Source organism: Corvus brachyrhynchos, unplaced genomic scaffold (genome assembly GCF_000691975.1).
Source record: "Corvus brachyrhynchos isolate BGI_N302 unplaced genomic scaffold, ASM69197v1 scaffold32, whole genome shotgun sequence".
Lineage (NCBI taxonomy): Eukaryota > Metazoa > Chordata > Aves > Passeriformes > Corvidae > Corvus > Corvus brachyrhynchos.
Window position 1 is genome coordinate 5,846,275 of NW_008237919.1, and position 15,629 is coordinate 5,861,903.

The 15,629-nt window shown below is 38.2% G+C and overlaps 1 protein-coding gene across 7 annotated transcripts in view; it reads left to right on the plus strand.

The window, feature by feature from the left end:
* The window catches only part of TMEM117 (transmembrane protein 117), a 198,509-nt gene that overhangs the window by 936 nt on the left and 181,944 nt on the right, over positions 1-15,629 (plus strand). For 4 of the 7 annotated variants that reach the window (XM_017733151.1, XM_017733149.1, XM_017733154.1 and 1 more), the window contains exons 1-2: positions 2,029-2,117; positions 14,439-14,544. Coding sequence is in view for 2 of the 7 variants with exons in the window: in XM_017733148.1 (XP_017588637.1) it covers positions 35-84; positions 1,813-2,117 (355 nt within the window). In the remaining 5 variants the exon portion in view is untranslated. Of the gene's footprint in view, positions 85-1,812; positions 2,118-14,438; positions 14,545-15,629 lie in introns of those variants that run through there. The other 3 variants (XM_017733148.1, XM_008632769.2, XM_017733150.1) reach the window with 3 other exon arrangements.

Sequence of the window (15,629 nt, forward strand, 5' to 3'; positions counted from 1 at the left end):
GGCAGGGGGAAATGGGTCGATTTAACAGGTTGCGATGGGCGTGTGGTCCGCGGCGCTCTTGGCACCCGCGTTTTTGGCGTTGAGGTAGGTAGGAGCAGGATTTTTGTTAGCACTTTGGCACTGCTGCTATTGCTAATATTGGCTTCTGATGCTATAAAACGCTTCCTAGGAAGCCGCGTCTTCAGCTGCGTGTCTGATAACTCTCGGGTATCCGGCAGCTGTCAAAAATACCAGGACAAGTAGTTGTTTATCTCCAGCCCCATTCGGGCTTTAAGACGGTTAATGCACATAAGGCAATACCGAAACTTTTCTTAAAGGTAACAGAAAGAAAGGAGAACAAGAAATAGCTTTGGGCATCCTTACGGCTCTAAAGGCAGTTTAATCTCCCCAGAGCGGTATTTTCTTAGGCAACGACCCTTACTTTAAATTACTTTTTTTCATAAACTTTTTGAAGGACTGACACTTCCTTATGCCAACTTTTTAACTCTGTAATGTGATTTTTTTTCCTTTTTCATATGTAATTTGTGCATCATGGGACATTATTTCTTTCCATTATTTACTGAATGCATTGTCTGAATCTGTCGAGAGATTCTTTTATCCCTTTAATTTAATAGGTACAGGATTCCTTGCAAATTTACAAATATAAATCGGGTTATGGAGTAAAATAATTTTGGAGGGACTAACTGAAGCGAGACATTGAAATTCATACAATTTCTAAGTTTGCAAGTCCCAAGTTAGAAGTCCAAGAAGGGATGAGTAATTGATCAGGGGTTTAGATCTTTTGCGGCATGTTTTTTGTTTATTTGTTTTGTTTTTTGCTGCAGGGCATGTGACATTTGCAAAAATTTGTCACTGTATCTTTCAAGGATCATGCTATAATAAACAAGCAATATTACTAGACACATTTTTTTTCTTCCTACACTCTGTGTCGCTTGAATAATTTCTGTGTTCCACAACACAAAGGCCTTGTATCTTTGTGCATACAAAGTCGTTCAAGAGGATGAAACAACTAATTGGTTGTGAATAAAAGAAAAAGAAATCAATTGGCAAACAACTAAAACGTTAACCATGCTCAGTTGCATTTTTCCATAGCAGTACTTAATAAGTAGGCAGGTTTCAAAATACAGTTTTTGTATTCATACAGAACAGTCTGTTTTCAGGGTGTCTTATTTTATGGTTTTGAAAATACGCCTAGCTATAGGTGTACTCCCTGAAGTCAATGAAAAGATTTATACAGACTTGCCCAACTTGCAAGAATGAATTATAGAAACTTTTCCAACATGTTATTCTTTCATAGGAACCCAAGTTTCTGATGTTTCTGGGTTATATGCTTTTAATCTTCCAGTAGAAGACCTCATTGGACTTACGGGCTGGTTCCATCTTTCTCCTAAAAGGAGAAAGATTCCATTTAGGCTTAGCATGAACCTTTGTGAAATCTGTGTTGTATTTTTTTGTGTGGATGGAAAGGCAGTCTGGGTTTTAGGTAGCCTGCCATGTTCTTATATCCATTCTATTGTTTTCATGCCCCATTATGGAGGAGGCATGAAAGCAATAGTATATTTGAGACTGAAAATCCTGTGCTATAATATATATATATGTTTGGTTGTTGCTTTTATATTGGAATGGGGAGAAATTTCGGTTTTTCTCTACCTGGATCTAACAAATCTTTTGATTCAAACTTTCATTTCTAGTCAAGTCTAAAGTGTTAAAAATTACTGATGACAAGGTTGCAATGATTTTATTTTTTTAATGTGCTAAGCTTTGAGAATTTGGGGTATTTATAACATTTTGCATTTGTGTCTTTACATACAGGCAAAAACCAGTTCTTCAGTATCTGAGGATGGATAAAGACTTCCGCTACTACTTCCAGCACCCATGGTCTCGCTTAGTTGTGGCTTACTTAGTGATCTTCTTTAACTTCTTAATATTTGCTGAGGACCCAGTATCTCACAGCCAGACAGAAGCCAATGTTATTGTTGTTGGTAATTGTTTCTCGTTTGTAACAAATAAATACCCTGAAGGAGGAGGCTGGAGATTTTTGAAGGTGTTTCTGTGGCTCCTTGCCATTCTCACAGGACTGATAGCTGGGAAATTTCTCTTCCATCAGCGCTTGTTTGGTAAGTTAAAAGATGCATCTGCTGGCTTCCTGGTAATGGCTTTCTGACTTTTCCTTTTATCTTTCTACTCGTGGCAGTTTTGTAAGCTTTGCTTTTAGTCGCTTCTACTGTTTAGAGCTGTAAAGAGCTCAGTACACCAAAACTTACATCATTCTGGAAACTAATGCCGTGTCTACTTACGTGAGCATAATTCTCAATGATTTCAGTCAAAAAAGGATAAAAGTAGTGAAAGCTGACGTGTTTTAAATACTTGGGAGGTCAGTAATTTTCAATTTTTCCATGTTACAAAAATACTCCTTTGCACCTTCAGACCAGTTTCTAGGTCTTATTATGTAACTTTCTCAGCAATTTGAAGAAAAGGAATTCTTCCTTAGGGCAGCAACTCTGCCTGTCGTGTCAAAAGACACTTAAGTGGAAAAAGTCTCTTGTAAGTATTAGCAGAGCTGTGCTCAAGAGCTCCCATGTGAAAATGGGAATTCTACAGGGGCAGGACCTGTCTCTGTTTTAGTACAAGAGCAAGTCGGTAAAATGGAAAGGCAAGAAATGAAATTAAATGCTTTTGTACACAAGATATGATTAACTGAGAAACATACTGTACATGGACTAAATGAAAGTAACGAAGTGGCCCTGAATTAAATTCTGAGACTGAGAACTTAGATGTAAATATATAGAGATATATTTGTATATCTCTATATATTAATATATAAATAAATATTAATATGTTTATAATTACAGATATATAGATATATAAATATATAGAGATACAAAAATATCTGTCGTTGTCTTAACTTACATGTAGAGAATGTTGCATCTGAGAGCTCAAGGCTGTCTACGTTTTAGAGATAACTAGAAATCTTCAGTAGAAAAGATTCCTTTGTTCCTGCCATTTGCACTGCTCTTTGAAACAGCTGATTCCGGGTGTGTTGCTGCTGGTCTAGATGGACAGCCCCCATATTCTTATACTGGTAGGGCTGCAGGATGGATGGTTACTGGAATACCTCGAAGCACATGAGCAATAGGCCATTTCCTTAGTCTGTCTCATTCTATTAAGATCAAGAAATCAAATGTTTCAATAAATCAAATGTAAAGCTGTTGTGTCAAGGAATGAACAAGCAAAGCCACATTAAAAGACTTCTTTTAATACAGACTTCTCTTGAGGCACTTATTCTGAAAAACAGTTAAGCATCATGAAGACTACTTGGCTATTTTACCATAGTGTAATAGTAAATGTAAAATGTTCTCATAAAGAGGACATTTTACCTGGAACAAGAGCTATCACAAGAATGTTTTCCTTTCTGTCTTCCCCAATAGAGAAATGATTTTGTTAAACTGAAGATGTTTAAGGAAAAAGTGGTGAAACTGATGATAAATTTAGAAAAGTAGCCGATAGTGAGAGGATTGAGAGGATAAAGGGAAGAGTAGAGGGTGACTTGTTCAAATTTGAAGGACAGAACTTTTAGTTCAGAAAATGTAATGCAAGGTCCAGTGCTTGGAAGTGGCAAATAGCTAGCATTTTTTTTTTATCTGAAAGGCTAGACAATCAGTGGAACAAGTTTTTATAGAATATGACCTCATCAAGACATGAATTTTTCTTTTTGAGAACACATTTGTCTGACTACAGAGTAATTATCTTCTATCTAGGTAAGTTATGATGATAATTCCTTCTGGATTTGTAAGTGGATATCATATGTAGCTAAACATAAATTTTAAAGTGGCTTGATTCTGTCTTACTGCCAAAAAGAGAAGGTCTGTCCAGCCTTCAGTGTCTGCTGCTTTGTGCCTTTGTGCAGTTGCTCAGTGAAACAGGATAGGGAACTTACCCATATTAGCAGTACCCATCTACTATTTCTGTAATGATCACATCTCTCACCATACTGATCTTTGTGGCAGCACTAAGATGGGATCAGCATTTAGAAGAAACTAACAGGCAAGAAATTCATAACCCTGAGGGCAGTGCTGGTTTATGGATATTTGTGGTTGTGATCTGGGCAAGCAACGTGGGCGTAGGTACTATCTGATTTTAGGCTAGCTGCTGCACGTTGAGTTTCATGGCAATTTGAGCCAATGTAGATCTGTCACAACCCCACCCTCCTAACACCAGCCACATAATTTTGGTGCCTCCCTTGAGCCAATGCTGCTGTTGATGTGACAGCACAGCAAGCCAGCTCAGGCAGCCAATCTCGTGGAAAACCAGTTGCTTCTGCTGTCATCCACAGCAGCTCCTTGAACTGATGTGATCACTTGAGTGCCAGTGCTGATGAAGTGGCCAAGGACTGTGCAGCCAAGACAGCTGGGGGCCGTGGCAGCCGTACCTGGTGTTGGCTCGAGTGCTGTGGGACTGCACCCACACACTGTGTCAGTGGAAATGTGCTGTTGCTTGTGATACACTGTGAGCAGATGGCAGGCACTGTGACTGAAGAGCTGACTGTATTGCTGACTGATGTGGCTGTGTAGCTGGTGTGGATAGAGATTGCTCTGATGAGAACGTGGGTTTACAGCTTCAGTTATCTCCGTGCCTCCAGAAGATTTGTACAGCCCATGCTGAAATATTTTCTGCCTGTTATTTGCTACTACTTTAATGACTTCATTGGCTAGAAACTGCTCCTTTTATTGAGATCCTCATCGAATCTCTCCTCTGGATCTTCTGGAATCAAGCAGTTAATGAATTCACCCCTTTGTTGTTTTTAATTTCCCTAGTCTGTTTTTCTAAGTAGCTGCTATTTTGTAATTTCTTTTTCTATGTAACTTTTTTTTTTTTTGTGTATGTATAATTGCTTGGGACCAGTCTGGTTTTAAATCCTTGCTTATTTATTTTGTTTTTTTTTTTCCTCTGATAAACTCTGTTTGTAGAGGAAATTGTGACTGGTTGTTTTTTATGGCCTGTAGTGTTTTTTGTGGCTTCCTGCAGTCAGGAAACCAAATAGCACCAGTCAATCTCCCCCTGTCAGATCTTGGCTCACAGTGTAGGCTGCAAATTGCAAATGAAAAGGGTTAGTCTGCACATCTCACTTTAAATGAAGAGGAAAGGAAAGGATTTTCTCTCTATGCCCTTTCTGCTTTTTTGTTCCTTGTCTTCTGTATTTCTTGCTGCTGAATTTGCATAGGAACTAGAAAAACAGTGTAGCTAGAACTGTGCTATAATACAGTTTGCTGTCTGTGACAGCCACTGCCTGATAGCCGTGACTATCATGGACTAAAAAATAAAAGAAATAAGTTCAAGCATCTTATGTGTCTAAAAGTGGGAGGAGACAGGTGCTGGAAACCTTATTTAGGGCTCATTATGCTGAGTTCACAGAGAGATAAGCGAGTAGGTAAACTATATTGATGAGAAGTAGAGATCTCGACCTCAGGACATAGTGGGATGTTTTCTGTTGATAATATTTGTTGCAACCTTTGAACAGTATCATCTTCAGGGAATCCTTCAAGACACTCCTTATTACTTGAAACAAGATTAGAAAACAATTTCTTTTCTTGTTCTTTAGTCAAGAAATAGCTTACTTCATTTGATAAACATCTCCCACGATAAGTATTTCCATGGAAAATAGCCCTTATCTAGTACATTCTTTGTATCTTCATGGCATGTGGTCAGAACAAGTAGAATTTTAACATTGTCTTTTGGCTGTTATCCACTGTATTATTTTGATCCATCACTAAGCATATCTCCTATTTGGTTAGGTATTGTGTTCTGCTGGGCTTTTTATTTTGCAATGGAAAGTGAAAGGTCATAGAAGAATATTGGAAGTTTTGGGGAAATGAAAAATAAAGATACATACCCCTGGTTTTATTTTCCTTTCTGCATGAGAGAATTACTTGAGATAAGGGAAAGTGGTAATTTCTTGATTAATTTTCTGCTTTATTGAAACCAGAGAGAGCTTACAAACTGACCCATTTGATGACACTGTGCATTCAAAAAATGCATTCAAATCTTGACTTAAAAGAAATTCCTAAATAAGTTTTTGCCTATTTTTCATATTGCTCTGGGGCATTGTATGGAGAATAGCACAGTGTTTAAGGTGTAGAATGTGTATGTTTTAATTGGCACCTGCTCAGCCTACGCACAGTTACTGCTCTGCACTACTTCAGACCTAAATTGTGAGTTCAGTGGGAGGTTTTTTGGCCCCAAGTTCAGGCTGTGCATTTTGCATCAATACAGGTAAACATGATCTATCATGTAAATTTAAAATAGTCTTCAATTTGAATAGACTTTTAGCAGTATGCATAAATGGGCAGTATACTTGGAAAAACAGTATCTTAATTTTTTCAGTCCAGCATTTTTGCTTTGACTGGTCCTTATGTGTACTAATCCTTAGCTTATGCTGCATATTAGATACATCAGTTTTTAAAAACTTACTACAAAACATACGTTTCTACCTGGCCATTTTTCTGATTCTAGGTGATTATAAAGATGTATTAAAGTCTGGTTAAAAGCCTGGTTACAGAGACTGTATTTGTATTGTATTTATATTTTAATCAATTGCCAATGATTGTGCCTAGATTTATACTTGTAAGTTCCTTTCTAAATGGTGTGGATGGAAAAACTAAATACTTAACGTGTTATAAAAAATTACAGAATGCAAGATATATATAACTAAATCTGTATTTCTTAAAATGGAGGGATCATAATACAACAAGTAAATTAGAGCTGTTCTATAAATGTTGAATTTAATGGGTCGCTCTCTTACAAATGTTCACAGTATGCAATTTGTTTAAAATTAAATAATAATCTGAGCTTCATAGACACTGGGATAAATGAATAAAGCACTCATTATAGGAATTGCACTGAATTGTGGGTACACACAAATGTTGCAGATTTTTTAATGGACAGTAGTGCCATGCTGGGAGCAATTTCAGGATAGATGGTTTCAAACAAAACACCCACCAAGAATATGCTGTCTGAAAACATTACTTTTTTTTGTCAAATATATTATCTGGAAGGCTCTAAAAGATCATGCAACTGTGTTAAAAGCAGACCCTTCAGTGTCTGCTTTTATGCTGAAATTTAAGGGGTGTATCAAGTGAAGGGTGAATCAACTGAATGAAGATTGCAAGAGGAAATTAGGCAGACTGGGATTTAGTCAGGATGATGGTGCGCTACTTAGGAAAAGTGGATGTTAGGCAGGATAAATTTGTACAATATTACATATATCATCAATTAGTATCCTGATATATTAGGGATCATGTTAGCGTAAAATCTGGGCAGTGGTATTGTTGCTAGTGTTGGCATATCACTTTCATAGTGGTGCTTGTGACATAGCTAATGAACCATGTGATCTGTTTTGCCAAAGAAGCTTCCCATAGATTTGTTAAGGTTTTTGCAAGCTTGTTTTTCAGCCAGATTGTTTCCCGTTCTTGTTTGATAGTAGTGATAGGAACAGTTGTACCACCATCTGTAGAAACAAGTGATGTGTGTATGGCAATACTTGCATAAAATTCTAACCTGATTGATAGAGCATATTCTTTTCTGTTGTCATCTCTGTGTCTTACATTACAGTAAGAACTGTCACTTAATGCCCAGCAACTTTGTTCCTGCTGTTTCTTTTTCATTTATGACTTCAGCCTAATAGAAAACAACTAATTGGATAGCTGGTAAAAAAATACTGTCTTCAAGAGCCTGTTCGGTATTTTAATAACAATGACCAAGTTAATACTGCTGAAGGTATTCAAGGTCTACTGTGATTGCCTCACAGTCCATTCACCTCTTTAGTTCCAGTAAAATGTTGAAGCAATACAATAAAATTATTTTGGTCCTACAAAATGTGTGCCAAGGGGCCAGTCTAACAGTTTGCTAATAATAACGCACAAATGACTGTGAGCAAGCATTTCTGAGAGCCAGAATCCTCAAATAAAAAGTTAAAAAAAAAAGGCAACATAAAAAGAAAAAGCTCTCAGCCAGCCACTGAATGAGTTGCAGGCTCATCAGATTCCAGCTCTGGCAAGCTGACAGTAATTAAGATATCAGTTTATTTTAAACTTTACATCATTCATGAGAGAGACCACAACTGACCTTTCAAATATAAATGAAAAGCATGCAAGTGACCTCCTAATTTCTTCTCTTGCTCTTATTTTTAGAAGAGCCATAACATCTCACTGCTTCCTCTTTTCATACTCAATGAGAAGACTGCTGTTGTCTGCACTTAGCCTTAGTTGTGGAATCAGTCTTTGTGTAGGAAATTATAGAGTTTAATTGGAGAGATACAGGCAGTAGCTACAAAAAGATTATTCTCTCTTTGATGAAAGCTTTGATTCTACTGGAGGTGCATATCCCACTCCCCAAGCAATAGCGTAAGAGTGCAAGAAGGGGTACATGTGTCGGATTTTCCATAATCTGCTCTAGATAATATTTAGCATCCAGTGACTGAAAACTAAAAATAAGTTCATTGCTACTTCATATTGATGTGTCAAATCTGTGTTTTGATCTTTTTGGCATGAATTTCAGATTTTTCTTTCTGTTTGAAGCCGGGAGTGATTTTGGAATGATGCCTGCCACTTACAGGAATGATATGTCTCCATTCCCCAATTTCCAGAAATAGAAGTGAGCTTATTCTTAGTAGATGTATCCTGATGGGCATAGTGCAGGTGCAACCTACTGCGGGGGCAAATTTCATGTATCATTATCCCATACAAGGATGAGATGTAGAAGATATTAGTGTGGAACATCAGCTTGCCATGTGCCTGCTGGAGAGTCCCTAGGAGAACATGATTTCCTTGGTCATGTTGTACCCTTTTGAAGGTCCTCTTAGGCTGTCAGAGTGGCATGAAGGTCCTTCACATGCAAACCAACATTTATCTCTGTGTGATTCTGCTGGGACCCCAAGCAGAATCCAGCCTGTGCACTCCCCAGCCTGTGCACCAGCCTTATAAAATTTTATTTATTTATTTGTTTGTTTGTTTGTTTGTTTTTAATTCCAGAATGAAAAAACCCCAACATTCTGGGCCTTAAAAAACTTATAATACATTCTCAGGATTTAAGAGCTATTTAGCAAATAATAAGTGTAAATAATAATAGTTCTCATAGATATTTTACATATGGCAAAAATAAAAAGAATTTGTAAATGTATTCACTAACCAGAATGACTTTCAAGGAGGAGAGATCAGTAATTGTTCCCTATGACACAGGCAGGGCAGAAATGCAGAGTTTCTAAATGTGATTGCTGAGACATGAGAGGCACATGCCCTGATTTCAGATGCTGGAAAACAGAATTTTCTGCTTGCTTCTTTTTTCATCAGAAGGGGCAGTGCCCCTTTCCCCATTGAGTAACTCATGCCAGGGGATGGCAGGAACAGCAAAAAATTTCTTGCTTTGAGGATTCTTACTCTCCATGGTGCCTTTATGTTGGAAAGGAGTCTCCCAGGAGCATCCAGGACATCTGAGAGTAAAGGTAGCAGCAGAGCCTTGAATTCATCTTTCATCTGCAACACTGCACTGTGATCTTTCGAAGTGGCCAGCTCCTTAGGGCTTTTTAGGCTCACTTATGTACATTCTAAATAGTATTTTCTGTTTCTGGGACACTGATGCAATGTCTGTCTACTATGAAGCACAGTTCCATTTAATAGTAAAGCAAAGAAGAAATTAAATCTGTACAAGATTCAGGTAAAGTCAAGCATGCTAAACAAATAATGAAACAGTAATTAGGGTAGTGAGGGAGTAAAGACATGAGGCAAGATGAAGAAAAACATTTCTAGAGAGTCACAGCAGCAACAATATTTAATTTTAGCTTACTTGAGTAAAGGGCCTAAAAATTGAGAGACCACAGTTTTAATTAACAAAAACCTGCAAAAATCCTAGCTCTTTTGCTAATCTGTGCTCGTAGATGTAAGTGACAAAAAATATGGACCTTAATTCACACCTGACAGTATAATATGATGGAGGTATAGAAAAGGTAGGAGGAACTGAAAACTAGTATTTTATGTGGAGTGTCTGTGGAGTTCTTGACTTGGGGAATTCAGGGCTTAGCACAACATTCAATTTTGTGTCACTTCCACACAGCAAGTAAAAAAGTCTTTACAAACAGTTTCCTCCATGTCTACCACTTTGCTTCATGTTATCCTTGATAGGTTCCAGATGAGATAACTTTGAAGTGGTTTGGGGCTTACATCCCATGAGTCTTGTCTCTGTGGCTGCCAAAGGTGGAGCAATTTTTATCTAAATTAGAGGTCACTTCTGTATGACTCGTCTAAATCCAGAGAGTAGAAGAGGAGTGCTACTCTTTTGGGGATGTCTACAGATTTCCATCTCTTAGGCTGCGGATAAAACGCAAACTTCTCTTGAGACTGCGTTTCTGATTGCCTTGCTAGGGCATACAGTAGAGCAAATGCAGGCGCCGGGGGGCTCTGCAGAGGTAGGGGCTGCACTGCCTATGCAAAGAGCTGACCAAGGCAGCCTGTGTGTACCCAGAGCTTGTCAGAATGCCACTCTGGGTATCAAACTAAACCAGAACTTGGTTGAGGCTCATATAAGTTTGTGTAGAAAAGATGAATTATGGATCCTTGTATTTCTAGATGCAGTTTGATATCCCAATACTGTTGGTGGTGTGGAATTGGTGTAGATCATATGTTTGTGTTTGTGTGTTTGTCTTAGTTTTGTTTGGGGGTTTTTTTGGTTTGGTTTTTTTTTTATGTTGGACTCTCCTTCTGCCGTCAGACCTCCGACAAGTGTGCAAATTTTCATTAGGGATGTGTTCTGCCTTAATTTACTCCAGGAATGGGTTTGGTGGTGTTAGGTGTATGATTGGACTCAATTATCATAAAAGTCTTTTCCAACCTAAATGATTCTGTGATTCCTAACTTTACAAAATGTGTGGTTTGTTAGCTCCACCACAACTTCCATGCCTCACCTTCCAGCAAAACTAACTAGAGTCCTGCTCAGGTGGGATTTTGATTTATCAGAAAATCAGTGATAACAGATCTCTTATTTTCATGCTGTGATAATGGTTGTAGCAGACGAGGTCCAGCTGTTTTATAGCAGGGGTGGCTGCCGCAATTACAGCCTGTGTAAACAACTGGCTAGAACCGCAGTTAAAATTAGCTTTTAACAGCAATTCAGACAGAAATAACTATCTTTCAACAGAGCAGCACCTTCTAGTGGTCTCGAGTGAACATGGCAGCTAGCTAAACAGTTTAAAAATAAGGAAAGCTAAATATGCTAGATTATGAATAGCAGTGCATATTTCTGTACACTATTTTTATGATTAAATTGATAATTCATTTAAAAACAAAGGAAAAAAGCCTGAGTAGAGAAAGCATGTACTGAAAAAAGTGAAAACATTTTTCAATTGCAATATTTCCTGTTCCTCCCCTCCTCCCTACCAACCTACTAGTTTACTAGCTTTTTATAAAGTTACCTTGAAATAGTATTTTTGTATGTTCTACTTGCAACCTACCTACCCTTTGGCTTTCTTAGTAATGAAAATTTGTCCTCATTATACACCAGCTCCACAGGAAATTTGCCATGGAAATGTTACTTTGTTCAGTTTCGCTGATCATTAAGGTGGTTTCTCCAGCCAGAGTATTCCTAGTAAATATAGTTTTGCAATATAGTATTTGCCCTGGTTACTTTTGCAAATCACATAGTACCAAATTATTTAAAATTCAATTTTTCCTAAGTTACTACTAAATATAGTGGCTATGATGGTTTAGTCTAGTCTGTGGTCTCTTTCAGTTTGTACGTAGTAGATAATCCTTTTTGGACACGCTTATATAGTGTACATAGTACAAATGAATGATGTGCTATTTCTAGAAAGGCAAATTAAGATTAATAAACAGTGCTTAATATTATGTCATTGCAGGATATTTGTGCATTAGTGGAAGCTAACTATATGAAACGTATTTGTACGTAGATTTTCATTACATTTCTCTGAATTTTGCAATTGGGTGAAAAAATGTCAGGTACAAAAACTCAGATTTTCAGGAGATTAAAGGAAGACATAACTATTCGCTTTCTGATGCTATAAACACTATAACATTTTCCTCAGTTTTCAAAGTAGGGAACTTGGCTTTTTTTTCTGAAGAAAATTTTCAACATATGGAAACACCAGCCCAAAGCTGAAATAAGTCTTGTGAACATTTTAACCCATGAAAGCTAATTTTGTATAATTTGTTTTGGTGGTGCCATTATAAAATAGGTTTGTTGAAATAGCTAGTAATTTGGCAAGCTCCATCCCATGCTAGGAGGGCAAAGGGGCAGTAAGACAAAGTTAATGGATTTTTGGGGTTGTTCAACCACTTCTGTAACCACAGGGACAATATTCTGCAAAATATTGCAAGTGCTACACAGTCACTTGTTAGAAGTACAACTGCCTAACCGTAAGACTGGTCCAAGTCTGGCAGAATAATAATCAGCCTTCCTGTGTAAGATCTGTGCAGCTTGCAGCCCACACCGGTTCTAGCATAGGACTGGATTAACTGATTGTATCCCTTTTGGTGCTCAGGCAAGTGTTGATCTGGATGCATGTACAGGTGCCAGTTGAGAGATGTATAGCTTATGAAACACCAGTTTTCACCGAGCCTGGAAAGGCTCGGGTCTACGTGCATACCCCTGTACCCCACTGTGGACTAGAGAGTGTCTTTTTTGTCACTGGAATGTGCTTCTTCTTGGTCTCACAAAACCAATTCTCCACTTGTGTTTTGCACTGGAAACACAGACATGCTCAGTAACCCCTGGGGTCCCTGTTTGTCCCCTGTGAGGTCTAGTCACAGCTCCATAATAGACAGCAGAGTTGCAAATATTTATTGAAGACAAAAAATAAACCCCATGATTAAGCTGCTTTGTTTTCTGACTCAAAATTCTTTGTAAGTGTTTATTTTAAAGGGCTGTGTAGTGGATACATTGTAAGCAATTCTATTTACTATTAAAAATAAACTTGTGAGTTGGCTTCACAACAAAAGAACAAATAGTATAGAAAGAAACCCTGATTATTTTGACAAGTTGCTGCAGAGCATCATTAAACTGGTATTGAAGAACAGAGATTTCAGCACTGCCCTTCAGAGTTCAGCATCAGCATTATACAGGCTATAAATACTGCTATGTTTATTTTATCTGCTATGAAGTTTGGATTCCAAAGAATTCAAAGAAAGAAAATGTAGTTTCTGGAGGCATGACATATATGGTGATAAAACATTTAAGCTCTAAAATTAAAAAAATAGGGAGGATCATGAAATTACTTTTCTAGGTCTGGCAGTTAAAAAACCCCCAGGTTTCTTAAAAATGCCAAAAATTCTAAAGGAATAAAGAGTGTGAAAATATAAGGAAATGCTTATATGCTCTTTAACCAACTTTTTTTTATTATGCCATGAGGCCATTTAAAGAGAGAATTATTTTTTCACATTAATTTTTTAACCTGGGATTGAGTCACATAGAATTAAAAAATCTACACCTCAGGAACAAATGCAGTAGCATTTTCTGTTGCTAATGCAGCGTTTTCAGTTACTTTCCCACTAAAAAAATGTTCTAAAACATTACAGGAAATCAATATCTATTTTTATAGGTTTCCTTTTATCTGCATCAGCACAACTGTCTAAACCTGAAGTAATCACATCAGTAATAGTAAAGTCTAAAATTAAAGTTATATGGTAAATCTCTATAATGAAAATTGAGAGGTGCAGAAAAATTCAGAATTAAGCCCGCCTACACACTAATTCTGACATAGCTTTAGGTCTTCCCACATTATCTGCATTTTACAACTCTTCCAAATCAGCAGCCTGAAGTACTGCTTCTAGGTAATAGCAATGACATTAGTGTAAAGCAGAGATGTGCCTTCAGGACCCCCCATGCAACGTTTGATATGGCAGATGGCACTGACCATCACCACCCTGCTCTTGCTTGCCTTTGGGTAATCCACTGAGAGAAGAAAATGTCAGCTCTCTCCTTGCAGCAGCAGAAGTCCATCCTCCTGTTCTTGTTTTGGTATTAAAAGATGAATGTGCATTCTTTTGAGCAATTCTATTCTTTTCTTCTTTGAGAAATAGCAAGCAATCTTTAAAGGCTGTGTGGCATTTCTAAAATGGCATTTCTTTCTCTAAGGAAGGCAGAGTGCTACGCATTTCACCTGTGTGCACTCACCTGCAGTCCCTAGTTCAGATCAGGCCCTTGAGACCACCAAAATCAGGTAAGACAGGCTGCACAAGAAACCCAGTTAAAAGACATCTGGCTACAGACATCAGTCTTCTGACCAGTATTGGCTGAACTGGTGGGAAACTGGAGATCCTAAGTTCCCATTGTGTTAGCACACAGTGTTCTCTGTGAGGACATCAGTTTTCTAGCTGGGGCAGTAGCTGAGACCTTGACTGTTACCTTTTGTGACATTAGGCTGCATTTTTCCTCAGACTGCAAAAGCTGAGAACTGCAGTGCTCCCTGATTAAGATTCACCTTTCCCAGCTGGAGGAAGCCCTATCTATGCTGAGTCATGTGAAGTGGAAGGGACAGAGCTGGTAAGTGCCAAGTTGGGAGAAGTCCTGAAAGGAGAACTTGGGAGGGCTGTAGATTTGATAGGTCCCTGCATGAGGGCAGCACATCCCATCATCTCTTGGTTGCAGGCTCCAGGCAGAGCACAGGAGACTTGGTTGCTCAGAGCCTTGGATGTTCCTTTAAAGCAGGAGCAGAGAAGCTACATTTCTTTACAAGGCAGGTAGTGGATTTAGCCATATCACCTGCCTCTGCTGTGGCCAGCTGTAGAATCAGTCTAGGCATATTTTTTCTCCTGCCCAAAGAGATTTGACTTCCACAGATGAAAGCAATGTACAATGGTGAAGTATTTTAATAGCATTGTGGTATTGTTTGTTACAGTTTTTTGCCAAGTGAGATGATTCTGAAGCATGGCAAAGAAAAACTTTGATATCAGAATACATTCATTTATGCATATTGAAGTGAAAACCAAACTTTTAGGAACATCTGAACATGATTATTTAAAAAAGTAAGCTCCTGCCTTAAGAAGTAAAAATTTCAGTAATTTCTCTGTGAGATGAAAGTATTATAAAGACAAATAGTGAGTACAAAGATTGCTTTCTTTAGCAACTTTGGGAAATTTGTAGCAAAATTTATGTCTTCAACTTAGAGACTTTTGGTTTAACAATTTTTGCTTACAAAACAATGCTGAATTTACAATAGTAAATGAGAAAGTTGTTTCTCTGACAACAGCTGAGCACATACATAAAAGGTCAGATCTTTCAGGTCATGGTTTATCTTGTGTTCATTGAATGTATTATGAAGGTATTAGAATATCCAGTTATGGTACACAAAAGCTACCTTGTTGCAGCGGGGATACTGCAACATGCATATACCAAACCAGGTGTCCCGTGGAAAGGAAATATATACGGACAGACAGATTCTTGATAGCTGTTTCAGAGATGTTTATTTCTCTCGCCGCATGGCCGGAGCTCTGCCCAGGAACTGTTCCAGTCACGGGACCAAGGGTCCTTCTGCCCGCGCAGGGAACACAAACCAACCAATGGGAACGAGGCTGAGCAGGGGCAGGGAACCCCCGTGTCTGTGCCCTCAGGGCCCCTCTCCCAGGGCT